At 38.9% G+C, this 27,813-nt stretch overlaps 3 protein-coding genes across 3 annotated transcripts in view; 1 reads left to right on the forward strand and 2 right to left on the reverse strand.

The window, feature by feature from the left end:
• The window catches only part of LOC100462574 (histone H3.1), a 41,458-nt gene that overhangs the window by 3,419 nt on the left and 10,226 nt on the right, over positions 1-27,813 (reverse strand). The window lies entirely within an intron of this gene.
• LOC103890842 (histone H2A type 1) lies at positions 1,208-3,757 on the reverse strand. The gene has a single exon (XM_009241539.4). The coding sequence runs from the start codon at positions 3,755-3,757 to the stop codon at positions 3,365-3,367; it is 393 nt and encodes a 130-aa protein (XP_009239814.1). The 3' UTR covers positions 1,208-3,364.
• Positions 4,083-4,573, forward strand: LOC100460500 (histone H2B type 1-N). Its single transcript, XM_024248184.3, has one exon. It carries the CDS (start codon positions 4,083-4,085, stop codon positions 4,461-4,463), a length of 381 nt encoding a protein of 126 aa, XP_024103952.1. The 3' UTR covers positions 4,464-4,573.

The raw sequence follows: 27,813 nt of genomic DNA on the forward strand, positions 1-27,813 counted from the left end.
GAGTTCAGGAGTGGGAGGATTGCGCAAGCTCAGGAGTCAGAGATCAGCCTGGGCAACATCACAAGACCTTCATCTAAAAAATAAAAAAAAATTAAAAAAAAAATGGAGATAATGTACACAAAATATCAAGGAGAAAGCCAACCTCTATTTAATATAAGTATTTTTTTCTTTACAACTAATTTACAAATATTTTATGTTTATATTATACTTTAAATATGTTAATAAATCGTAAATTAATCTAATTATGTATAACACATTAGTTAAATAACAAATATTTTAGTACATGTTGTCAATGTTGGGGCTCAGAAACCAATACCCCAAACTTTGACATGGTGACAAGCTGAACTGCAGAAGCCTCAAAGTCTCTTTGACCTTCTCCCGCTCCCCAACCTTTGTCTGCCTGTTATCTGGACTCACCAAAAATCAGTCCCTGTAAGACGAATGTAATCATACCTGAACAGCTCATTTCACAAGATAAGGTACAAGTTTAATTTCTTTTCCCTGATCCATTCATTCTTCCTAGTAATCCCCTCAAATGAATTCCTCTTCTCCCTCCCTCAAACTGTTTTTCAAGGATGGTATATAAACTTCTGAACCACGTTCTGGGGTGGGCAATCACTCTGAGTCTCCCCATGCACATTGTAAATTTGTCTGCCTTTTTTTCTATTAATCTACCTCATGTCTGATTCTTCAACAAACCTTCAGAGGGCATCAAATCAGTAAGGACAGTCATTTAGTTCAATATTTCACAGATGATATAACACCATGAAGTGATAAGGCACTATAAATCTTCCTAATTGCTCCTTGCCCGTTGGATCCCTCTGATCTTTAGGTTGCCTCCTCGTTTACTTACTTTGAAGCTACTCATTTAACAGCTCCTCCATTTTCCTTTACACGTGTATGTGGAATTATAAACAATGATATATCACACTTGTATATTTTATTTTGCTTAATACATAAGTTTGCATTTGTCAGTGTTTTGATTATGAGTACATTGATTTGAGTTTGCATAAATAACACCAAAAATTATAATAATTGTAAAGCAAAAGTTACTTTACAAGCTGTTTAGCTTAAAGAATTTTACTTCTGGAACTCACGAACTCTGAAAAATATTACTTAGCTAGCTTTCATGATTAGATGGTGGTTCTTGGGAGAAACAGAAACAATGGAATAATTTATCATCAACTTCAATGATCATAACAGCATATTTTATTTAAAAACTTATTTTAATTTCAAAAATCTTATAGGCTTTCTATGGAGCTGTATCATTTACTTTATATTGATGGTTGTAACAGAAACAATTATTGAGAATTTATACACATAAATAACGCAGATGACATTTTAAAAGGGAACAAATGAATTCATTGAAATCAGGATGGAGTCCTCAACATCAAATAATCATAAATTTTTTTAAACAATGTAATATTTATGATTTTTGTGATTGCTGTTTTATTCCAAGAAATACTAGTTGTATGTGATTGCAATTAAGACTTAAATCTAGGAAATAAAAATGTGTGAAAAGACTCAAAAATTAATGTATTTCAATGGACTAGAGATCTTGTAGAAATTCATTTTCATTAACATGTCTTTATGAGGAAAACAGTGGCTTATATAAGTTTAGGTGGAGAGGAATAGAAGGCCCTCTCTAGCTAGGAGGACTTGGTGATCTGAGAAGGAAAGGAGTGATCTTGGTGAAAGAAAGCAGGAAAAACTGACAGGAGAACAGGACTATATGACCATGATATAATAAAAAACCTGACTTACAATGTCCTTCATTCATACTGTTTTTAAATAACACGTTCTAAAGTAATCTCACACCCTAACCCCAACCCTTTCCCATCATTTATATAAACAGTCCATTATGACATATATTCTTTGCCCAAGCCAACTTGAAGCTCCTTTTGGATATAGACTTTATGTATCTGGATTAATATTGTATTCCCATTTAGGAGAGTGCATGGCACACCATAGATGCTCGGAAAGATTCAATTGAACTCGAATAGGTAGGCCAAACACACAGGAGGTCCTAAATTCTGCAGAAGGGTCAGATACCCAAAATTTGCTTCCATGGTCTTATGAAGCATAAACTGAAAGCCCAAGCAAGGAGCAAAGGTTAGTTTACCAGTTTTATCTCTGGAACCCAGGTACACTGAAAAGTATTATTTAGCTAGCTTTCAGTTCTCTGTAATACAGAAAGTATCTGACACTAGGTTCATTTGAAACACTCTTGCTCTGTCACACAAGCTGGACTGCAGTGGTGCAATCATAGCTCATTGCAGCCTCGAACTCCTGGGCTCAAGTGATCCTTCTGGTCTCAGCCTCCCGAGTAGCTAGGACTACAGGCTATGAGACGCCAGGCACGGTTAGTTATTTTACTTTTGTAAAGATCAGGCTGGCTTCGAACTCCAAGGCTCTAGCGGTCCTTCCGCCTCGGCTTCCCAAAGCGGTTGTGTTACCGGATGGTGCCAAGCAGTTCCAGGCTCTTGGTGCCCGGTACAAATTGGACGACACACACACAGATAGCAAAGCAAAGCAGCAAAAGTTTAGTAAGCAGAGTATTACACTCTCGGGGAGGGGGGAGAGCGGACTGACCTCTGCGAGATGAGATCAGCGTCAGCTTGCTGTAGTTTGAGTCATTTTATGTGTGTGCGTGTGTGTGTGTTTTTTCTGTTCCCAGTGCTGCCTAATCTATAGCCAGCATCTGCCCTTTTATTGATAGGTTTGTTGCTTACTTTGTCCTCTGTGGCTTGTGCCTCTATCTCATAATCTTAGATATATGCATGATATGTAGCCCATATGCATGAACCTTAAGTAGCTGATTATCATACCGGCTTTTATAAGGATACTTTTCCTAATACGCATGCCCATCTCTGAAAAGCTGCCTCTTAAACTGGTTTGTTCCAGATCTTGCCGGCCACGAGGTCCTTGCTCACATTATCTCTTTTGTTTCGGCTGCAAAAGGTTCACTGCTTGTTATCTCGCTTCTTGTTCACCCGCCCATCTACCTTAGTTCTGCCCTTTGCTTTTACTTATTCTGCCCTCTAACCAACTTTCAGCTCCCTTTGTTATTCTCTTGCCTCACTTTTCTTATTGTTTCAGCTGTATTGCAGGCGCGAGCTGCCGCACCTAAATTTCTATATATACCGTGAACATTTCAATGTCTACTTTCTATCTCGAAACAATGTGGTGTAAAAGCCATTTGGTTTTGCTTCATCTCTATACAGCATTCCAGTGCCACTGCAAAATGACTCGACTATCGGATAAAACTGTTGAACACAGCTCTACTTGGTGAAAAAGTAGGTGGCTCTGAAAAGAACCTTTTTGGTTTGGACCGAGGTATGAGTAATGAACTGCTCCAGACCCGCTACTTGCCCTTGGCCTTGTGGTGGCTCTCAGTTTTCTTAGGCAGCAGTACGGCCTGGATATTGGGTAGGACACCACCCTGGGCGATGGTCACTTTACCAAGCAGCTTGTTGAGCTCCTCGTCGTTGCGGATGGCCAGCTGCAAGTGGCGCGGGATGATGCGGGTCTTCTTGTTGTCGCGGGCAGCGTTGCCCGCCAGCTCCAGGATCTCGGCAGTCAGGTACTCCAGCACCGCCGCCAGGTACACCGGCGCTCCGGCACCGACCCGCTCAGCATAGTTGCCCTTGCGGAGCAGTCGGTGCACTCGGCCCACTGGGAACTGAAGACCCGCCCTAGAAGAGCGGGTCTTAGCCTTGGCGCGAGTTTTGCCGCCCTGCTTGCCACGTCCCGACATGACGAAAAAAATTCAGTCAGTAGCGTTTCTGAGACTGACGTAATGCTAAAGCTCCGGTACTTATAGTCAACACAGGCACGAAAACTAAGCTGTGCTATTGGCTAACATTACAGTTTCTCTTTAACCAATGGGATTGCGGTTTTGAAAAACACTTATTTTGATTGGACAAAGTTAATATACGTTTCCAGGACTCACCACTAGTTAAACGCACAACTTCATTCTCTGCCCCATTTGCGTTAAGAAGCAGTGAATAAGCGGTAGGTTGACAGAGCTATCGTCTTTCTTCCTGTTTTTTCCTCCAATTTTCCGGCAGTTACTTCCAGCCATGCCTGAGCCCTCAAAGTCGGCTCCTGCCCCGAAGAAAGGCTCCAAGAAGGCAGTGACAAAGGCCCAGAAGAAGGACGGCAAGAAGCGCAAACGCAGCCGCAAGGAGAGCTACTCCGTGTACGTGTACAAGGTGCTGAAGCAGGTCCACCCCGACACCGGTATCTCGTCCAAGGCAATGGGCATCATGAACTCCTTCGTCAATGACATCTTCGAGCGCATCGCGGGCGAGGCTTCCCGCCTGGCGCATTACAACAAGCGCTCGACCATCACCTCCAGGGAGATCCAGACGGCCGTGCGCCTGCTGCTCCCCGGGGAGCTGGCCAAGCACGCGGTGTCGGAGGGCACAAAGGCCGTCACCAAGTACACCAGTTCCAAGTGAGCCCGCCCACCGCGGAACGTTCGGTCAGTCTCGGCCCACACCCCAAAGGCTCTTTTCAGAGCCACTCAGTCTTCCTAAAGAGAACTGGCACTCACTGTTCTTACAGCAGGTATTTCTTACTTACTAGAAAGACGATTTCCAAGATTCCTTACTTTAGCCTTGTTAGAAACTAGTTTTGGTTCAAGCCTCTAATCCCAGCACTTTGGGAAGCCGAAGCGGGTGGCTCACCTGAGGTTAGAAGTTCGAGAGAACCTGGCCAACATGGTGAAACCCCGTCTCTACTAAAAATACAAAACAATTAGCTGGGCGTGGTGGCGGACGCCTGTAATCCCAGCTACTCGGGAAGCTGAGGCAGGAGAATCGCTTGAACCCGGGAAACGGAGGTTGCAGTGAGCCGAGATCGGGCCATTGCACTCCAGCCTGGGCAATAAGAGCGAAACTCTGTCTCAAAAAAGAAAGAAAAAGAAAAGAAATTAATTAGCACTGCAGTGTACTGCGTGTTGCAGCAACGCATGAGACAATTTTATATCTGAAGAAGGATCAGGTTTATCATCAGACAAACCTAGTAAAGGGAAAATTCAATACCTGTTGACCCCAAAGAAAATAAAATATTTAAGTGTCAACTGGTAAAATATCCACAGTGCTTCCGGCGCTCTGTCCCTAAACTTCATGTGTACTTTAGTAATGAAGCAGTTGGCACACACAGAAACGTACAAGTCGACTTAACTTGTTTGTTTTGAGAGTGGTGCTGTTTCTCCTCCCTTGTCCCCAGTTTGGATTTGCTAAATATTAAGATAGAAAGGCAGTAGAAAAAAGTTTGAACCCAGTGTACAGCACCGTACACGTCAATCGGGCCGAGTTGATGTCAATGGCCAATCCCGACACTGCGCGGGCAGTTTGAAACTTGGCCACCGTTTTCTCTGGTGAGTGTTCTAATTGGGAAAATTCTTGGCAGTGCGGGTTTTTTGGAGGAATCTTGCTGTTTTACTCATTCCCATAATTCTCTTGTGTGGAATTCCTATTTATGAACATAGTTTCTAATCCCTACTTTTTCTGTTAGGGTCTGCTCCATGTTTTCTTATCTATGTCACTTGCATTTACTGTATCTCTAGTAATTGGAAGAAATTTTAAAAGAAAAAAAAATAGAGGAGGAGAAGGCCTGTTCTCCATTGTTTTCCCCCACCCCCAACTCAGGAAATCAAAATGAGTGTCTTCATTTTAAACACTTAGGAGTGGCATATTTAAAAGTATTTTGGTCTTTGCCTAGAATCAGTGTGGGAACTCTTCCACATCAAATTGTATTTGCTGAAGGTTTTTGATAATATTTTTTATCCAGTAAGTGTACTCCAGTGACCCAACTATTTGATTCCTAGCTGTTTACATGAGAGAATATTTTGCGCACATGCAACAGGAGACATATGAGAATGGAAAAAATGCTATTTTTAATAGATAAAGATACTAGAGGCAACTACATGTTCATGGTCAAAATAATGCATTTATTGAGGTACACACAGTACCTGGTTGAATTTTAGAAACATAAGTCTCAGAAGGTTCATATATAATAACATTTTTTTCAAACTCAGAAGTAAAACCATGGCTGGGCATGGTGGCTCATGCCTGTAATCCTAGCACTTTGGGAGGCTGAGATGGGAGGATTGCTTAAGCTCAGGAGTTCAAGACCAGCCTGGGCAACATGGTGAGACACTACCTCTTAAAATAAATAAATAAAATGAAATAAAACCAAATTATACATTGTTGAAGTGTATATAGAAGTGCTTATACAGAATAAGTATACAAAAGTGTGTGATAATGAAAACTTTGAAGAGAGTTTGTAAAATACCTGGCAGTGGCTATCTTAGTGATAAAGGCAAGACATGGGATGGGGAAAAACACAGAGGTAAATACAAGTTGTCATCAATATTCCAGTTTTGGGTTAGAGGTTTTATCATGGGTTTTGATATAATTTGATTTAAACTTTATTTTTATTTTTATTTTTTTGAGATGGAGTCACCGTGTCGCCCACGCTGGAGTGCAATGGCGCGATCTCAGCTCACTACAACCCTCGCCTCCCAGGTTTAAGCGATTCTCCTGCCTCAGCCTCCTAAGTAGCTGGGTTTACAGGAGCCCACCACCACGCCCAGCTAATTTTTTGTATCTTTAGTAGAGATGGGGTTTCACCATGTTGGCCAGGCTGGTCTCAAACTCCTGACCTCATGATCCGCCCACCTCGGCCTCCCAAAGTGCTAGTGTTACAGGCATGAGCCACCATGCCCAGCCTGATTTACACTTTAAATATATGTTACATATATTAAATGTATGTATCAAATACTATACTGGAAAATATAATAGGAAAAAACCCCCTGTGTAAAAACAAGTTAGAAGCATCACATAGTTTGTCATAAAGGAAAACTTATAGGTGAGAAACTCAAACTTAATAGTGTTTCTGTAAATATTATTCATTTTCTAAATATTATTCATTCCTTCTCTCTTAAGGAAGAGAAAAAGAAGATTCACAGAGAGCATTAAGAAGGCCCATGGATTCAGAAAGCTCAAAATTTTGGCTAAAATTAAGAGTCAGCAACCAATCTCCAGGTACCCTTGCTTCTCAATCTGTAGACTAAAGACCCTAGACCAAAAATCCTGATTCCTAGGAAGTGCTTGGAGGATCTTGATAGTGCTTCATTACAGTTGGTTTCTTTACATTATTTGATGTATTGAATCTGCATTTGGCACAGAATTGATACAATTCAGACTTCATGAAATCCATTTAATTAAATGTTCTTTCTCCCTGCTTCTCCATCTATCTAAATCCTAACTTATTCTCCAAAGTTCACACAAGTCTCACTCTCTGAAGCCCTCTCTATTAGAGCCTAGCTGAGCTCTGTCTTCCTTTAGCTCCTCTAGCTCTTATAAATCTCTACTTAACTTCCCACAAAATCTTTGTAACATCTCTCTGGAGGCTGTGTGTGTGTATGTATATGTGTATTTTGTATATATGTTATGTATGTGTGTATGTGTACACTCCTCTCTCTGTTAGAATGGAGATTATACTTTTTGCATTTATGTATCTCCTCTCCTCCCACCATTTCACACCAAAATACTTGAGGACAGTAAATTCATCATATATTTGAGTTTTTTCATCACAACTTTTCATAGCACAGGTGCCTTTGAGCCTCTCCATTAATACAGATAATCAGCAGGAAATTCTGATATTGGTTTGTTTTATGGAATGGAGGAATCTGTAGTTAAAATCCAGAAGAGAAAGTGAGAAGGGGATTTAGAAGGATTAAGATACCTAAACACATTCTCCAGGCCAGAATAAAGAATAGTGAAGTGACTCCTTATTAAACATACAGAGAATATAGATAGATGTCTATATTTCTGCATCTATATGTCTATATGAAGTTTGGGCCATCAGGGACTACTTGAATAACTTGGATTTGTCAGCAGGGAAGAAGATGTCTAGAAGAATACTGTGTGTGGGGTGGCTAAAATCTGTGTGGAGAATGGAGAGAAGCATTCAGAAAAAAATTGAACACTTCTTTACAAAGTTCACATATCAGGCCCATTACTCTCAGTTATTAAGAAGGTTAAAATTTCTAAAACAGAGAGATAAAGAGAAATAAGGACTCAAAGACAGATATTTTAAGTTATTTGCACCTGGTAGCCAAGCATGGTACCCTCTGTTGCTGAAACAATCTTGATTAATTTATGACATTGCTAATCAGCCTTGGGGAATTGATTAGAGCTAATCCAAACCAGGATGTCATGTTAGTGCTTTACACTGGAACTTTTATATGGTAGCTTCAAGAAAGCACATGATTCATGTTTTGCCCCAAATAACTTTTTGTCTATGTGTATATATATATGTATTTTTTTTTTTTTTTCTGAAGAACAATTTATAGGGCAAAAAGGAACAGATTGGAACATAGAATTATATGAGAGAATCTGGTCCTAAAGGAGTTTTTTTTTTTTTTTTTTTTACAGCTATGTCTTGAAAAAACAACTATTTACCTGAATAAATGGTCTTTGGCCAGACTAGAAAAATTTATATTTTCCCCATTGGAAACAGAGCACTCCCTTCCATGGAGATTGCAAGAAACATACTGACAAAGCCGAATTCTTTTTCACTCATTTCTAGATTTCATGCAGTCTACCATTCTTCAGTTATGACATAGTACTGGACATGCTCCTTTTTTATTTATTTTTATTTTTATTTTTTGTTTATTTCATTACAGCAAACATTGCCTGATAAAGGGCATGTTAAATTAGTGTGATCACAACTTATCTGAGGTCCATTTCCTATTACGTGATGTGGAAAACATGGTGTGAATTTAATCATCCATCCATTTCTAAACCATCTCAAATATCTGTTACTTCTGCAGATGGCCAATTTATTCATTTCCCAATTCCTTTTAACTTGTATTTCAGAGCCTCTCATTTTCTGATACTGTCACCAAATCATAAAGGTTGGGAGACTGCATGAGGTAAAGCAGATGCGTGGTACTAAAAAACAGGAGAAAATTTTTCCATACTTGAATAATGATAAAAATGTCTGTCCAGGTGCGACGGCTCATGCCTGTAATCCCAGCACTGTGGGAGGCTGAGGTGGGTGGATCACCTGAGGTCAGGAGTTCAAGACCAGCCTGGCCAACATGGTGAAACCCCATTTCTACTAAAAATACAAAAATTAGCCAGGCATGGTGGCGTGCACCTATAATCCCAGCTACTCGGGAGGCTGAGGCAGGAGAATCACTTGAACCCAGGAGGTGGAGGTTGCAGTGAGCCAAGATTGCGCCACTGCACTCCAGCCTGGGTGACAGAGCAAGATTCCATCTATGAAGGAAAAAAAAATTTCTATCAATTTCCAGAGTTGAACACACACATAAGTATCTCTAGGGGGTTGGTAAATATGAGTGATGAAACTTAACAAGGTTTTATTGAGGGTCAGAAAATGGAAAGAACAATGGGGATAGACTGTGAGAACAAATAACCTCATCCCCTGACAGTAAGAAGTCCCACTGATATAAGGAAAAATAAAAGAAGTGCCTCAGCCATAGTTCTGTAATTATACTAGAGAAAAGGAATTATTTTTGATGGAGAAATTAAGAAAAGCTGTAAGAAAACACTGGGATTCTAAGCATATTAATTTGGGAAGAGCCTTAAAATCCCAAGGCACAAGGGCAGCAACTCAGGCTTTGAAATCATATAGTCAGGTCCTGGTGCAACCATTTGGAGTAGCAGTGAGGGTTGTGACCTGTATTTATTGACCTTCTGTGAGGTTGGTGCTTGTGTAGCTCATTAAACAGGGCTTACAAATGAGAATATATAAAAAGCAGTGGTTCTCACACCTGTCAGGCCTAGGCTCCCTTTTTATGTCTAATATTTTTATGGTCCTTTTTACAGCCTGAAATTAAATTCTTAGGTAATACTATTTGACTTAATTTTTCAAAAATTGCTAAAGCAACTTAATATGATTTAAAGGCTAAATAAGGGATGGTATTTTAATAATAAAGATGATACTTTCAAGCTATAAATGCTTGGGCCCTATACTAGAAAACAAAATGAAGTAGTTGGATGTTCTAGCTCTGTATGGAACTATCCTGAATGCAACAAGGACCAAACCAACTGACTCAGGTAACTCAAATACCACAAGGGACATTACTCTCAGTAATGTGATTTTTTCTTTTTGAAAAGGCCAGTAATGCGGAGTGACATTTGAACACAATAAAATACAGTCTTCTCTTAATTTGTAAAGTGATTGCATTCTTGAAAAATTCAGTGCACATTAAACTATGCACACACACAGACATTTCATGCTTATATGTAAAAGGAATTCTGTTTTAGCCTCAAATAATCAGGTTTTTCACCTTCAGATTGATTTTGAGATACCTGGAAGTCATGCATGAGTTGAGGCTTCTTCACAGGACATCTAGCATCCCTAGTCCTTCCCTAAATGTCAGTAGTGTGCCCTTTCCCAATCACCGGGACAGCAAAAAAAAAAAAAAAAAAACAACCAGCAACAACAATAAAAACCCAACTTATTTAATTTCCAGAATGCTCCCTAAGAACCAGTACTGCTCTACGAGAACAATGACATTAATTACTTTCATTGCAGAAACTACACAGAGGACATGTCCAAGCTGAGAGTGGCTGGAGGGCTTCTAATAATGCCAGAATGTCCCCAGAAATAGTCTGCAGTGCTGATAATCAGTTGCAGAAGAAAAATACTTGAGGCATCTGCCCTAGGTAGGCCAATTTGTCCATGCACCTGGTTTGGTATCTCTAAACTTCTTTTCTTCCCTCTAGAGGTTACCTGTGGACATGTGAATAAGCAGAGGGTCTTATTACTGAGAAAAGGTGGACAGCCTGCGATGGCAAAGGATCATTAACTCAGAAGTCCTCCCCATTTGCTATTGCTCAGGCCAGTTTATTAAAGTTCTGCTTCTGTAGGTATAGCACTCCATTGGCTTTGAACTAAAGCAGCAGCCATCAGATTCACATTCAGCTTTGGTCTGATAAACAGAAAAGCAGAGAAGGATATTGAAATGTAAGTAGTTGGCCACTTCTGTGGGGTCCACTGTGATACCGGAGCTCCTGTATATCCTAGACCTTAAGAATACATGGAAACTCAACTCTTCTAAAAATGTAATACAGAACCATGCTGATCCCAAAGGAGGAATGAGTTCCCCACACCCCCTTCTGGGTGGGGCTTTGCAACAGGTACCTCACTGCAGATGTCTCAATAGCTTCTCTCATCTGGCTACCAGCAATACCTCTTAAACAGATATGTCTTCACTCTGTTAAATCAGTCAGAGAGATGTTGATGAATTCCCCTTCTTGGAACTTTATTGCTAGATGTGGAGCAAGAACATATTCTGGGAAAGATAAGGCATATTGCAACTGCTTATTCTGAGACAGATTCTCCAAATCTCAGAATTTGCTTTCTAGTCTTGTGTCCTTTTTACTGACATATTGTGCCAGACTAGAAGGAAAGGAATGAAAATAAATGTGGGTGTGGGGGAAGGGGAGGCATGGAGGAAGGCCTACGTAGGCCAATTTGTCCATGTGCCTGGTTGGGTATTTCTAAACTTCTTTTCTTCCCTCTAGAGCTGTGGCCATGTGAATAAGCAGAGGGTCTTAATGCTGAGAAGAAGTAGACAGCCTGTGATGGCAAAGGGTCATTAACTCGGAAGTCCTCCACATTGATTATCATTGAATGTGTCCTTGGAGAAACAGTCAATACAAAAGAACATGGTCACTGTCCTAAAGGACATACATCCTAAAGGACAACTAAAAAAGCCTTAATGATATATACAATTTATATATCAGGATTTGGTGTGGTGTGTCCTAAGTCAGAGAGACGGGACAGAATGGGCAAATTCTTCAACAAAACAGATACCATCTTCCAGGACTCAAGAAACACAATGCCCAGGCTTATTAGTTTAGATTTATTTGTGTGGAAAGGGAAGCATTGTTTTGAAAAGTGTTTTTGCTGGGCGCGGTGGCTCACGCCTGTAATCCCAATGCTTTGGGAGGCCGAGGCAGGCGGATCACGAGGTCAGGAGATCGAGACCATCCTGGCTAACACAGTGAAAGCCTGTCTCTACTAAAAATACAAAAAATTAGCCAGGTGTGGTGGTGGGCACCTGTAGTCCCAGCTACTCGGGAGGCTGAGGCAGGAGAATGGCGTGAACCTGGGAGGCGGAACTTGCAGTGAGCCAAGATTGCGCCACTGCACTCCAGCCTGGGCAACAGAGCGAGATTCATCTCAAAAAAAAAAAAAAAGAAAAGTGTTTTTAACAACAAAAAAAGTGACATTTGGAGGTTTTGATTGGGCAGAAATGAACAGAGTAATAAGACTAGGAAAGAGCACTCCTTTGGCAGTAATCTAGGGATAAATAATCCATACTGGGAGCCCTTTACTTTCCATTGCCAGTGCTGACCTACTCTACACCCACCTCCTCTGTCCTGGTTATTACATAGCTTCTACCTGGTGTACCTGCTCCTATCTCTGTGCCTCTCCAGTCTCTGCTCCCCTCAGCATCCTGATAGCCTTCTAAAAGTTTCGGTCAGATCACCTGCTCCTTGACTCAGAAACTTCCAAAGCCCTTACCTTGCCCTATGAGGTTTTGCATACTCTGGCCCCAGTGATGTATTTGGCCTCATCTCCTAGGGCTGTCTCACTCGTTTCCTCTACTCTAGCTACCCTGGCCCCCTTGATGTTCCTCAAACTGCTGAGCATTGTGTCCCTGTAAGCCCCTCTACATTATTTTACCTCTAACTGGAACACACCTCCATCATTTTTCCCTCACTTCCTGCAAGTTGCTGTCTAAAGGTGACTCTTCCACATTTTTGTTACGATAGAGGATCGTTATTGGTACCATGTGAGAAATTACCTTGATGCCCTGGTAGGCTCCAAGTATAGTCCCATGCAAGCTCTCCCACAGGACACAGCACAGATAGGTTTGCAGACTATGCAGTGAAATGCTCAAATCACAGCTTCATTAAAAAACATAGCAAGTAGCAAGGGGAAAAAGAAGAGCAAGTTAACGGTTTAGTGTGTAAGTGCATTGGAAGAACCACTCTATCTGAATCAAGTGTGAGCAGTTTCCATATATCTGATCTCTCTTACATTGCTGAATCAGCCTGTAGGATAGACACAGAGATATATATGCCTGGACCCAACGAATTAGTTGGTTGAACAGCCATGGATTTTATTTTTGTTTCTGAAGTAGAGAACTTATGGTGTCTCCAATGTGTGGCTGACTCAAGGCCTCATGAATAATGAGTCAGTGCTTCCATGTCTCATGTATCTGTGAATTCTGAATGTGTGGCTCCTTTTGTATATTTTGTGCATCATGAACATTAGGTATCTTTTGACCCTTCCATCCCTTATATCTATATTTAACAACATATGCTCTATTTACTAACTACTTATGTCTACTTAAAACATCTTAAGCATTTTTGCCTACATTTTACTAACTAAAAGCATATTTATCTTTTATAATAGAATTGCTCGTTTACAAAAGTAAATATGTGTTACAATCCATATCATTTATTGGTGTATCCCTGACATATAGTAGGCAGTCAATACATATATGGAATGAGAGAATTGTGCTTTCTCTCTCCCTTTTCTCCTTCCCCTCATCCTGCTTTTTCTCCTACTCTCACACACTCTCTCTCTCTCTCTCTCTCTCACACACACACACACACACACACACATTGGACAGGAATCCCAGAGATCTGGGTTCTGGTGTGACAACATGCTTTTCACAAATACTTCTTGGTTTCCATTCCTTCAAATGTAAATAAAGGTAGGGTTTAGTAAGATGATCTTTGAGTTTCCTTCCAGGATTCAGAGTTTCATCAATAATTTCTTTATTCCTTTGCTCTACAAGGTTTCTTTGTGCTGTGGCTTTAATGTAGCCTATCAAACACATTTCAACAAAATCAAAAGCCTTTTGTTTTGCCCATCACCATTGCTAGGAGGATCACTGCCAAGATCCCAAAGTAGAGGAAATTTTTCCTTTAGAATATAATTGAATTTTATATTAAGCAAGCTAAAACCAGAGAAAGATTAGATATTAAAACCTTTAAAAGTGAAGCTAGGAGAGGTGCCTCATGTCTATAGTCCCAGCTACTTGAGAGGCTGGAATAGGAAGATAGCTTGAGCCCAGAAGTTCAAGGCTGCAGTAAGCTAGGATGGCCCCACTGCATTTCAGCCTGGGTGACTAGCTGGACCACATTACTTAAAAAAAACAAAACAAAACAAAACAAAATGTACACAATCTTTAAAAGTGATATGAAATCAAAACAATAACAGATTTATAGGTAAGTCTATGAAAGTTTCCAGAGCTGTCTTTTTAATTACCGGAAAAACTAGAATAACATTCTTATGAAACGATTAAACAATTAAATAACATTATGGATTGCCATCATTGTAAAAAACAAGAATTAAAAGGCAATACAGGCTGGACACAGTGGCTCACACCTGTAATCGCAGCACTTTGGGTGGCCAAGGTGGGCAGATCACCTGAGGTCGGGAGTTCGAGACCAGCTTGACCAACATGGAGAAACCCCATCTCTACTAAAACTACAAAATTAGCCAGGCGTGGTGGCGCATGCCTGTAACCCCAGCTACTCAGGAGGCTGAGGCAGGAGAATCATTTGAACCCGGGAGGCGGAGGTTGCAGTGAGCTGAGATCACGCCATTGCACTCCAGCCTGGGCCACAAGAGCAAAACTCCGTCTTAAAAAAAAAAAGGGGGGGGGGGTGCAATACATAGTTGTTTATGTATTTCTTATCTATTTAGCTACTAAACTTCTGAAAAACATCTTGTTAGTCAAGAACAAAAAAATACACTATTTCACCAATTAACCACTTACTGCGGTATTTCCCTTTTGTTCAAATTGCATGTGAAGGTACATATTGGTGACCTAATTTGTTTAATTTGCATATTCCCAAGATAAAAACTAGTGATTGCCCATTAAAAGTCTTTCAGGCTGTGGTCTTGAGATATGGAAAGGAGAGGCACTTTGAATTTTTGCTTAAAGCCTCGCATTCAAAGCTAAATAGGTATGGACTATATCTTTCTGGAAGCCATATCATATTAGACACTACTTTAAAAATAATAATTTTAGTTTAATATGTTATACTAAAACATGGATACAAACTGTTTCCCAGAGGATTTCTTCAGATGCTTAGAATGAAGAAAAGTATCCATTAATATATTAAAGGATTTTTTTTTGCGTGTGTTAATTTCTTAAGGCTATGTTTTATATCATGTTTGCTTTAATAGTAGAATTAATACAGAATATAAAACTGAGAGTATAGACATGGCCTATTCATGCAGAAATTCAAGTTTTACATAGAACTAGGATGTCCTGTAATTATAACTTCTAAAGTCTCTGCACTTTTCAAAGAAAAAGAAAACCTGTAAATTTACATCTCAATTACCTTAATTAATATTAGAAGTTTGTACATGTGATGTGAATATATATGTGGAGTTGCACCTAAAATACATTATAGCGCAAGCATACTAGTATCGTTTACTAGTTGGTTCTTGTGAAATGGTGTTTCGAGAATATTGAACTATATAAATAATTACACTAAAAGTTTGGAGATAGCATTTTAAATATTACACTGGACTTTAAAAAACAATTCTAGATACTAATTTTAATGCTTTTTAGCTTGATCATAATTTAATTATTTTTTCCAGCATTTTAAATTGACATCTTGAAAATAAACTGTAGAATATCAAGAAATTCTGTATATATTAAGGTATTTATATGTGGCCACATTATTGTGTGCTCATGAAGCTCATCTCAGCAGCGAGATGGAGAATACAGATAGGTCCAATCTTTTGATGCTTTAGCTACATATTCCATGAGCCAAATGACACACTTTATACATACATATACTCAATATATTATTCATATTACATTTAATGGAGTTAATGGAATAATAATAAACTGAACATCAATGATACTTTTGCAATTTTGTTGTTCTCTTGGAGTAAGAGTGTTAGAAAATTAAAATTCCATTTCATTTTCTTTTCAAACAACTGCTATACACATAATAAAAACTGGGAGGCATCATTTAGAATTATAAAGTCCAAAAAAAAAATGGTAACTACATGCATTTATTAGCTGTGGAGTATATTAATTGTCCTAAAAGCTCAATGTAGAATGTTAAAGTCACTACTGTGACTTTAATAATACGTGGATAAAAGTGCATTGTGTGCGTTCTAAAATTTTAAATAATATTGTTCTTTAAACACATTATTTAAATTAACAGCCCACAATATAGTAAATTAACCTTGGTAAGGGAATTTTTTTTTATGACAGAAGAATGAAGCTTTTTGATCATGAAGAAAAGTGAGTTAGATTTAAAAAGGAAAACTTTTTAGGAAGGATAAAGGACATTCAGTGAAAGGAGTAACATGCACTCATCCTCTAAAAGCAGTGTTCTTTGATATGTGAGAGAGGAAGCAGTAAAAGAAAAAAATGTCAGTGTTTTAAGTCTGTCACTAAATATCATCTAAAAGTCCCACAAGTCAACCAGGTGCATCAGTGCACACAGAAAACAATCTAACATAAACCATAGTGTAGAGATTTTTAGTTTCTAGCCAAGAACCCAAAGTTCTTGAAGAGGATCCAATTACAAGTTTTGGGGGATAGGAAATCCTAATGAGTGTAAGACATCATGCTGACGGAAGGTGAGGATAATCTCAGATGTCTGGAGAAGCAATAAAAAGTAAGTTAGGGCAGGAGAGAGGCAAGAAAGCCTGAAAGAAAGAGTCCCCACTAATAATTAGTATTGCTAACTCGAGAATTTTAGTTAAACAGAATAGTTACAGTTGTCAATTGGAATAGATTCAGCATGTAAAATGCCAGCAATCCATGATGATAATCAATTGGAATAAACAGTATGATGAGCTGAATAAGAAGCTTACACTGTGGTCTAGGATTTGTCTTCTAGGTCATTGTGCCCTACATCTCTGAGATGAGCATCATGCTCTCCAGGAGGGTCCCAACCTTCCATTTGTAAGGTTCTATTGTATTTACCCTGGGGAAAACTCCACCTCCTACTAAGCTACAGATCAAGGTTCAAAAGAGAGCTCCCTGGAAAACTCCTTGGTGCTTTGTTCACTAAAATGTTATGTTAGGAGAGCATATTTCATCTTAGTGGCTGTCATTGCTGGGAATCCAAACTCTAATTCCCAAGGCATTCTCAAATTATCATCTGCATCAGCTTCTGCCATAGCCATCCCCACCAGTGTCACCAACAATATTGTTACTAAGAAAATAATTTTCAAAAAATGTTTGCTTTTTTTTTGTCCTAAGGACAGTGATTTCTATAATGGCAACAATTGCAGTTATTTTCAAAATGTGGTCTGGGGAACCCTGAGACCCTTTTAGTGGGTCTGTGGGCTAATATTATTTCATACTAATTCTGACACTGATTTTTCTTTTTCATTATTATTTTCAGATGACATTTATATTGCAAGAGATTGAATGCAGAAAGAAGAATTCAGCTTTCTTTTATTAAACAAGACATTAGAGAGATTTACAAAAATGTAAAACAGTGTCGCTCTTTTTATTTTAAAAAATAGCTATTTTTCATAAAATATGTATGCTAACATAAAATGGGTTTATTGCTGTTATTTTTAAATGAATTAACCAAATTTTTTTGTTTTACTATATAATATGGTAAATGTCAATAGTTATAACCTACAGAAACACAAATTCTTTGGATTGCAAAGCTCCACCACCTAACATGCTATATAGATCAAGGTTCAAAAGAGAGCTCCCTGGAAAACTCCTTGGTGTTTTGTTCACTGAAATATTATTTAAGGAGAGCATGTTTTATTTTAATGACTGTCATTGCTGGTATCCAAACTCTAATTCCCAAGGCATCCTCAAATGATCATCTGCATCACTTCATTACTTTTTAAGAGTGTAAGCGGGTCATGAGACCAGAAGGTTCAAGAACTACTGCCTTAGGGTATATACCACACTAGTAATGTTCATTTATGTTCAAATGACTATTTTTCAAAGTATTTGGAGTATCCCTTCCTGCACGCTTATGTTATGATCTAGACATACAGATCCATTTACTTCATTTTGCTGTTGATGTCTAGGGCTTGGACTTTTTAATATTTGGTTCTACCTTTACATAAAATATTTTTACATAGTCCCAAGGTCAAATCAAATTATACCCAAAGAAATCTTTATCCTTCATCCTAATAGCCTCTCTTACCTTAGAGTACTAATTTTAAATGTTATGATATATCCTTCTGTTGTTTATTATAAGCATATATGTATGTATTCTTAGGGAATATTAACTTCATTTTGCTGTTGATGTCTAGGGATTGGACTTTTCAATATTTGGTTCTACCATTACATAAAATATTTTTACATAGTCCCAAGGTCAAATCAAATTATATCCAAAGAAATCTTTCTCCTTCATCCTAATAGCCTCTCTTATCTTAGAGTAATAATTTTAAGTGTTATGATATATCCTTCTGTTGTTTATTATAAGCATATATGTATGTATTCTAGGGAAGATTAACTCGTATCACAGGAGAGGAGACTGGAAGTTGATACTATGCAAGATAAACTTTGTCACAGACAGTCACCTATTCTTTGGAGGGCCCATTCATCTTTCCCAGAAATAATTTCCTCTCCCCTACATTGCCTACATCCCTCTTCCTGTCTTCCCTATGAAGACAGTATATAAGCTTCTAGATCTCTCTGGGTTTGGGGGCATTCACTTGTTTTTCATGTGATACCTCCATGCACAAAATAATTTTTTTTTTTTTTTTTTTTTTTTGAGACGGAGTCTTGCCGTGTCTCCCAGGCTGGAGTGCAGTCACGCCATCTCGGCTCGCTGCAAGCTCCGCCTCCCGGGTTCAGGCCATTCTCCTGCCCCAGCCTCCTAAGTAGCTGGGACTACAGGCGCCCGCCACCAAGCCCGGCTAATTTTTTTGTATTTTCAGTACAGATGGGGTTTCCCTGTGTTAGCTAGGATGGTCTCGATCTCCTGACCTCGTGATCCGCCCGCCTTGGCCTCCCAAAGTGCTGGGATTACAGGCATGAGCCACCATGCCCGGCCACAAAATAAATTTTTATATCTTTCTCTTATTAATCTGCCTGCTGTCAATTTATTTCATACACTTAATTATCAAACCCTCAGAGGGCAGAGGGAGTCTTCCCTCCCCTACAGTTCCAATCAGATTGTTTTCTAGTTAAGCATGAGGGTTGATCTAAGATGTCTGGTCTACCATTACTGAAAATAATTACTAAAAATGGAATCAATAGTATAGTATTTGTTAACATGTTTTAAAAATATCAATAACTAAATTAATGTAGGACTTCCAATTCTTAAAATCTTCAAAATGCAGTTGTATAAAATGATATAGATCAGTGCCATCATACTCTCTGGTCCAGGGATGGATTTCCCATATAATAATTCAAATTCTCACTAACGATGTTTAAGTTAGCAAATTAGTTGCCATGTTGGTTCAGTTGTGTATCACCACCAAAGAAGTGAGTTGCTAAATTAAATATAAATAAATACTTAGCCATAGAACTAGAGGAAGAGATTAAACAATGTATTGTTGGATCAAGAAATCATGTTTCAAAATTTAAACAAATCAATGACTTTTATAGTTCAAGTGTCTATGAAGTCCAAAATAAAAATACAGACATTAATTGCACTACCTTATTCGTAGAAGAAATAGCAAGTACCTTAAAAAGTGCATGTCATATTGGAATCAAATCTCTTGAAGGCTAGGCTAGTGCTAAAAGAAATAGTAGGTACCTTAGAAACTACATGTCATATTTGAATCAAATCTCTTGAAGGCTAGGCAATTCATCTTGACTATATTATTCTCACCAAAGAGCTTAACATTGAACCATCAAAATATATTCACTTTACCATCTGGGACATTTTAATCAAACCTCTCATCTGTTCAATCACATCTTTCACTTCAGAAAGAACTTTCACTTCTGCCTTGTTTTTCAGAACTATCTGTAGCCACCACTCTTCGTATTAAGATGATCCTTTTCAAGCCAGCAGAGAACTAAGTGACATCTGCAATGAAATGGCTTCACCACTTCTGTCCTCGGGTAATTCTGCGATCTATTTTTGCTGGATCCAATCCCTGAAGACCATCCTGACTTTCTAAGGGATGCTTCTCTCTTTCAGCTACCTTCATGTCTTTTAATGCAATTGTTGCTTCTTTCTGTACTGGTGTTGTACTTTGGCAGTGGTCACATCCATGGAGCATAGACTTCTACAAGGCACAAGGCATGGCTTTGATTTTTCTGTTGTAATTTGATGGAATTGGCCAGGCGTGGTGGCTCATGCCTGTAACCCCAGCACTTTGGGAAGCCAAGGCAGGCGGATCACCTGAGGTCAGGAGTTCGAGACTAGCCTGGCCAACATGGCAAAACCCTGTCTCTACTAAAAATACAAAAATTAGCCAGGCATGGTGGCGGGCACCTGTAATCCCAGCTATTGGGGAGGCTGAGGCAGGAGAATCGCTTGAACCAGGAGGTGGAGTTTGCAATGAGCCGAGATCGTGCCATTGCACTCCAGCCTGGGTGGCAGAATGAGACTCTGTCTCAAAAAAAAAAAATTAAAAAATTTAAAAAATGGATGGAATTAAGAAATATTGAAAAATATATACCATTCACTGTGAGAAAAAATTCAACTCCTCAAACTGGGAATCTCAGTCCATTTTATGTATGAAGGTGATGGCCTGCAATAACCTTTTGAGGCTGCTATCATCCTATGCCTATTTTATGGGTGAAAAAATTGATGGACAGAGAAAGGGAGTATTTTCAGTATATCACCTAGTGAATCAGTGAGACAGTCAATCTATGAATCTTGCGGTGGTGGGTGGCCTTCACTGTAGAAAGGATAGATTCCATGATCTTTTGTACCATCAAATAAAATACTTACAAACAAATGAGAATTAGCTATTTGTATTTGTTTTGTTTTAATAGTGCAAATAAGATGTCATTCTAGACCTAAAAAAATGTTTTTCTCCCTTTTGTTTCCAAAGTTTAGGATAAAAGGCAAATAGAAATCTGTTCTTAGAGAACACTGGACAAATTCTCTTTGTGAGGGAGGATCAAGCAATTTCACCATATCATCATCACACAATAACTTTTGCCTTTCCTGTGGGAAACAAGCATGTATAGCAGTCTGCCTATTGAGTATTGTACTGAAATTAAGACACATTAAAATCTGTATGAAACTTTTTCAAGAGACTATTGAAAAATTGCAACTTATAGGTCACAAAATGCCTGCAGACGCCCTCTATGTCATTTGTCTAAAATGTCTGCCAACTTGCAGCTGACCATTATTGCTGTCTTGAAAGCAGTGATGAAGTAACATGAAGTCACTTTAGATAGGGAATTATGAGCACTGTCTGTCTAAAGTAGTAGCCCCAGTAGAAAGAACCCCTTTGCTCACCCTCCTAGAGGGTGGGCAGTTTAGATCTGCCCAAGTAAAGAGCTGAAAAATCTCATTGTGGAAAAGACATACATGTTTAATTATTTGCAATAAATTTTTTTTAAATGTAGCAGTTTAAACATTAACATATCCTCATTCTTAGTTTTTGTTTTGTTTTGTTTTTGTCTGCCTTATTGCTTATTATCAAATAACCAAACTTAGGCCTAGCCTAAAGAAGGGAGTCACCCATCTCTGACTCTTGTGGACTGTTGTCCATGTAGGAAGGCAGTTATTAAGGGCTAAATTGTGTGCCTCCCCATCCCCAATAAATGAAGTACTAATCCCCAGTACCTCAGAATGTAGCCGTAATTGCTGATAGAGTCTTTTTTTTTTTTTTTTTTTTTTGAGACGGAGTCTCTCTCTGTCGCCCAGGCTGGAGTGCAGTGGCGCGATCTCGGCTCACTGCAAGCTCCACCTCCTGGGTTCACGCCATTCTCCTGCCTCAGCCTCCCGAGTAGCTGGGACTGCAGGCGCCCACCACCACGCCTGGCTAATTTTTTGTAATTTTAGTACAGACGGGGTTTCATCGTGTTAGCCAGGATGGTCTCAATCTCCCGACTTCGTGATCCGCCTGCCTCGGCCTCCCAAAGTGTTGGGATTACAGGCGTGAGCCACCGCGTGTTGATAGAGTCTTTAAAGAGGCAATTAAATGAAAACAAGGTAATTAGAGTAGGCCCTAATCCAGTATGACTGGATTCCTTTTAAGAAGAGGAAATTTGGGGCCAGGCATGGTGAGTCAGGCCTGTAATCCCAATACTCTGGAATGGTGAGGTGGGAGGATAGCTTGAGACCAGGAGTTCAAGACTCCATCTCTTAAAAAAAATTTGAAAACTACAAAATAAGAAGAGGAAATTTGAACACAGACATGCACAGAGGAAAGATGACTTGGAGACACAGGGAGAAGATGCCATCTACAAGCTAAGGAGAGAGAGAAGAAAGAAGGAGGAGGAGGAAAAGGAGGAGAAGAAGGAGAAGAAGAGGAGAAGAAGGAAGGAGAAGGGGAAGAAGAAGAAGAAACCAACACTGCTATGTCTCAAAATACAAAGAAACCAACACCTTGATCTCAGACTTCCAGCCTCCAGAATTGTGAAAAAATTAATTTCTGTTGTTTAAGCCACCCAGTCTGTGGTACCTTGTTATGGCAGTCTTAGCAAACTAATACAGCAGTCAATACATTAATACAATATAATGCTACATGTCCAATCCTTTGTCTCCTTATCTGTAGATCATAGATACCACTAGCACTTACCTCCCAGGCCTGGAAAAATAAATTAAGCAATGCATAATATCTAGAAGATAGTACACACTCAATAAATGGCAGCTGATGACTAATGTTATCTTTTTCCCCAATATGACAAAACCAAGATGTAAGTATCATATGGTTTAATCCTCGTGGGCAGATCATTAAATACAGAGCCATAATGTAAATTCTGACACTCAGGAGTCCCTAACAGAGTATTAGAGCAAACTAAATCAAGAATTTTCAGATGTACAGGGAAATAAGCAAGATAAGTATGTGAATAACAAAACACTGAAAATAGAAAAAATGGATGTGGCACTGAAGCAGGTTGTTCTGATATTCCACATTAGTGAAGAACCTACCAAGCTGCCTAAACAGAGGGAAGGAGCATAGCCCTGGGAGCCCCTTGGAGATTGATATCCTACCCCATATTTGCTAGCCTGGTAACTTAAATACCTCAGTGAGTGTGTAATTCTCTTGATTGTCTGCAAAATGGAGATAATAATAAAATCCCACTTTTCTTACAAGGATTTTATGAGATGATGTCCCTGTTTCCAAGCATGTTCTTGGAACCTGGATGAGGTGTATATATGAAAGTTACTGTGAAACAGTCATTACAATTTACTTTTCCTTTCAACAAAATAAGCTTGAGAAATAAAAGTAAGTATAATTTTGTAAATGTTCCACCACAATGTAAGCTTCTCCAGGTCATATATTTTTATATTTCCTGAGTTGGGCCTACAATAGTGTCTCAAATAAATAATACATTAGTGAAACCAGTGTTTTCTCAGATCTGTATCAAGTACCACTAGAGTTGTGGAAAATGTTTATAAGTAGTTTATGAACTTTGCTTTTTTAAATGTTGAAACAGAGAATAAGAATATCATTCTCTTTTCTATTCTCTTTAAATCTTTCTGATTAAGTGACTGGAAAAGTGTCAATTTGGTGCTAGTAGATGTTTAAGGCCTCTCTAACACTTGTTAATCTTTCCTCTCTCTCTTTTTTATTTTTCAATTTTATAACAAAGAACAGTTTTTAGGCTCCAAGTAGTAGATAGCAAACAGCATATAACTATAATTGAATATTATTGTTTTATTTTATGCTGTTTTATGGTTACCTTCTCTTTATGATCAGAGGTAGAAATTTTCCACTAGAATAGTGATGTAAAGCTTTTAAAATAAATTGATTTCATTTTCTACATAGGGTAGCTTGTATCCAAATACAGGAAAAAGAAAAATTTTAAAGTGGTACTCACATAACTGAAGTTTGAACAATACTAGATAAAATAATACAACCAATGTCATAAAACAGGAAATGGCAAAAGATACTATGGTTATACATCCAGCCTTCTGTATATGTACATTCTGCTTCCACGGTTTCAACCAACCAAGGATCCAAATATTTAGGGGAAAACATCAAAAATAACAACAAAAAAGTGATATGAAAAAACCACAATATAACAACTACTTATATATTATTTCCATGTTTTAAGTATTATACATAATCTTTACATTTTAAGTATTATACGTAATAGAGATGATTTAAAATATAGGGAAGATATATGTAGGTTATATGCAAATACTACACCATTTTATACAAGGGATTTGAACATCCAGGGCTTTTGGCATGCTAGAGGAACCAATTCCCCGTGATGCTAAAGACTACAGTATTTTGTATTATCTTTATAAATTATATGTCTATTTATGTTATATGAAATATAAATTATACTGTAATATTAACTGTAACTGCTATAGGAATTCAGAAAGGGTAAATATTCTGGAATGCTGTAATTTGGGAAAATTTTTTGGAAGAGATATGACAAGGTTCAACCTTGAAAGAAAGGGTTGTATTATCCATTACAGTGTAACACATTATCCCCCAAATATAGCAGCTTATGACAGTAAAGAGTTATTACCTCTCAGAGCTTCTGAGGGTCAGGAATCTGGAAGCAGCTTAGCTGGATGGTTTTTACTCAGTGACTGTCTCTCATGAGGTTTCAGTCAACGACTGTAATTACCTAAAAACTTGACTGGGACTGTAGCTTCCAAGTTGCAAGAAGAGGTTCACTTATGGCACTGTTGGCTAGAGGACTCATTTTCTTCTCACACGTCTCTAGAGGGCTACTCTTAATAAGGGCTGGCTTCCTTCCTCTGGAGTGAGTGATCCAAGAGAGATGGGCAATGATCAAGATGGAAATCTTTTATCTAATCTTGGAAGTGACATACCATCACTTCTGCCATATTCTGTTGACCAACCCTGGTGCAATGTGGAAAGGGCTACACAAAGGTGCAAATATCAGAAGCCATCTCTTTTAGGCTGTTTCCACAGTACACACTGAAAAATGTGTCTCTCAGCCCTTACAGGCATAATATCACCCGGGGAGTTTCAAATATACCAGATGCGGCCAGGTGCGGTGGCTCACGCCTGTAATGCCAGCACTTTGGGAGGCCGAGGCAGGCGGATCACTTGAGGCCAGGAGTTCGAGACCAGCCTGGCCAACATAGTGAAACCCCGTCTCTACTAAAAATACAAAAAAAAAAAAAAAAAAAAGTAAGCTGGGCATGGTGGTGGACTCTTGTAATTCCAGCTACTCGGGAGGCTGAGGCAGGAGAATTGCTTGAACCTGGGAGGCGGAGGTTGTTGTCAGCCAGGATTGGGCCACTGCACTCCAGCCTGGGCAACAGAGCAAGACTCCATCTCAAAAAAGAAATGTGTGCATATACCAGATACTCAGGCCCCTCTCCTGATCAATTAAATCAGAATCTCTGCAGTAGGGTCTAGTGAATGGTATTTTTCCCCCACAAATTTCTACCAACGATTGTGATGTATGATTAAAGTTGATGGACATTAGGTGAAAGAAGAATGAGAAATTGGGAATATAAAACTGATATATAGGCCGGTCGTGGTGGCTAACACCTGCAATCCCAGCACTTTGGGAGGTCGAGGCAGGTGGACCACCTGAGGTCGGGAGTTCTCAAGTCCAGCCTGACCAACATGGAGAAGCCCCGTTTTGACTAAAAATACGAAATTAGCTGGGCATGGTGTCGCATGCCTATAATCCCAGCTACTTTGGAGGCTGAGGCAGGAGAATCGCTTGAACCCGGGAGGCAGAGGTTGCAATGAGCCGAGATTGTGCCATTGCACTTCAGCCTGGGCAACAAGAGCTAAACTCCATTTCAAACAAACAACAACAAAAAACAAAAACAAAAAAACTGATGTATAATTGAAAGGGCTATTTGATTATTACGTAATTATGTGGATAATGTACTACAGAAGGAAATATGAGAGATTTTGCTGTCTTGCTCTGAGACAAGTAGAAATAAGGTACTGATCTAAAGAAGTTGCAGAACACTGAAATTCAGAAGTAGGGACATGTATCACATGGTGGGCATGGCTTTAAGGTTTGAAACAGTCTTATTTGTCACAGGCCCATGTTTGTGGTGTTTCTGATGCTCCCAAACTGGACACAGACTCAAAATTCGTGATTCTCCCACCAGCATTTGTTTAGTTCAGGAAGCTGTGGGGAAAGGGTACTATTCCGGGGAAAAAAAGGCAACTGTTGAGAGTGAAAGACCTTGAGTTCCCATATCTTTAGGGAAGAGTCTGGTGCTTATTTGGGATTCTTCATACCCCGACTCACCGTGGGAGGTTTTTCTTCCTTATATCCTTTCTGAGAGGTTGAACAAAGAAGTAATGACACATGTGGAGTGCCTTGCATGTTGTCCCTTTAAAGTCCAGGATCGGGGGGTTAAGATGAATACAGCTGGTCACATAAAACCCACAGCTTTCTACAGCTATTAAAAATTGGAAATATAGGACAATACTATCCAAAGATACTATAGTGTCATATAAATTCCCACACATTCTTGAAGCTGCTTCCCCATTTCTGTTACTCCACTTCCAGCTACTTTTCTCCTTGTTCCCTCCGTTCCAGCCACATTGACCACTTTGCTGTTCCTTGACTAATACCAAGTATCTCTCCTTCCCACAAACACCTCAGGGCCTCTTTACTTATTCATTTTTTAGTCTGCCTACAATCCCCAAAGGCCCACTCCCTCATCTCCTTATCTTTTTAAAAATTTCAACTTCTTGATGAACATTCTGTGATTAAGTTATTTAAAATAAGAAATACAAAGCCTATCTTTCTTTTCTGCTTTATTTTCCTCCCCAACATTTAATATTATCTTACATCATAAAAGATATATATATATATATAGTTCCCTTATTAGAAAATAAACTGTGAGTGCATAACTTTTTGTCTGTTTAGTTCACTATAATATTTCTGGTCTAGAAGAGTTTCTGGCACACGGCATGTGCTCAAAAAGTACCTACTGAAAGTAAAAAAAGAACTGGAAAGCAGCACTGCATGGGCGGAGCTTTGTGATTCAGTTTGATAGGTAGGTGAGGGTGCCCTAAGCCTTTCAAATGCTGAATAAATATATAAGATTCCTCTTTAATATATATGAAATACGTGTATAATCATAATTCACAAAGTATTCTCACTGATCCTTACAACAGTCACATGACTATGAATTGCTGTTATCTCCAACTTACAAATATAGAAGCTGGGTGTCAAAGAAACCAAAATCTTGACCTCTTGAAGTGGTCATTTGTTTTAGGAGTTGGTCTCCTAATTTCAAAACTGAGTACCAGTGTAAGTCCCATAGGCCAACCATAAAAGAGAAGACAGGTAATATGGGTTAAAAATAGATTACAAAAAATTTAAAAAAAGAAAAAAATGGATTACAAAACAAAAATATTAAAGACAAATAGAAGACTATGTGGAAACAAATTGTATTTCTGAGATTATTGGTTCTAAAGGAACTGAAATTATAAAGATACAGGAAAGACAAGAAGGTCTCTGCTTGTTCATAGGCAGGGTGTATATGTGTGGGAATGGTTCAAACAGGAAGGAACTCTAGAGAAGCTTCAAGACAGAAAAACAATGCAAATTTTAAGACATAAAAAAAGTTTCAGGGGAAGTAAGACTTGAGATTGGCCTCAAAGTGTGGACAGAATTTGAATGGTGGACCAACAGTGACTACAGAAATGGAGGACAGCTATAAGAAACATTTCGGGAAA

This window comes from Pongo abelii, chromosome 5 (genome assembly GCF_028885655.2).
Source record: "Pongo abelii isolate AG06213 chromosome 5, NHGRI_mPonAbe1-v2.0_pri, whole genome shotgun sequence".
In the NCBI taxonomy this organism is placed as follows: Eukaryota; Metazoa; Chordata; class Mammalia; order Primates; family Hominidae; genus Pongo; species Pongo abelii.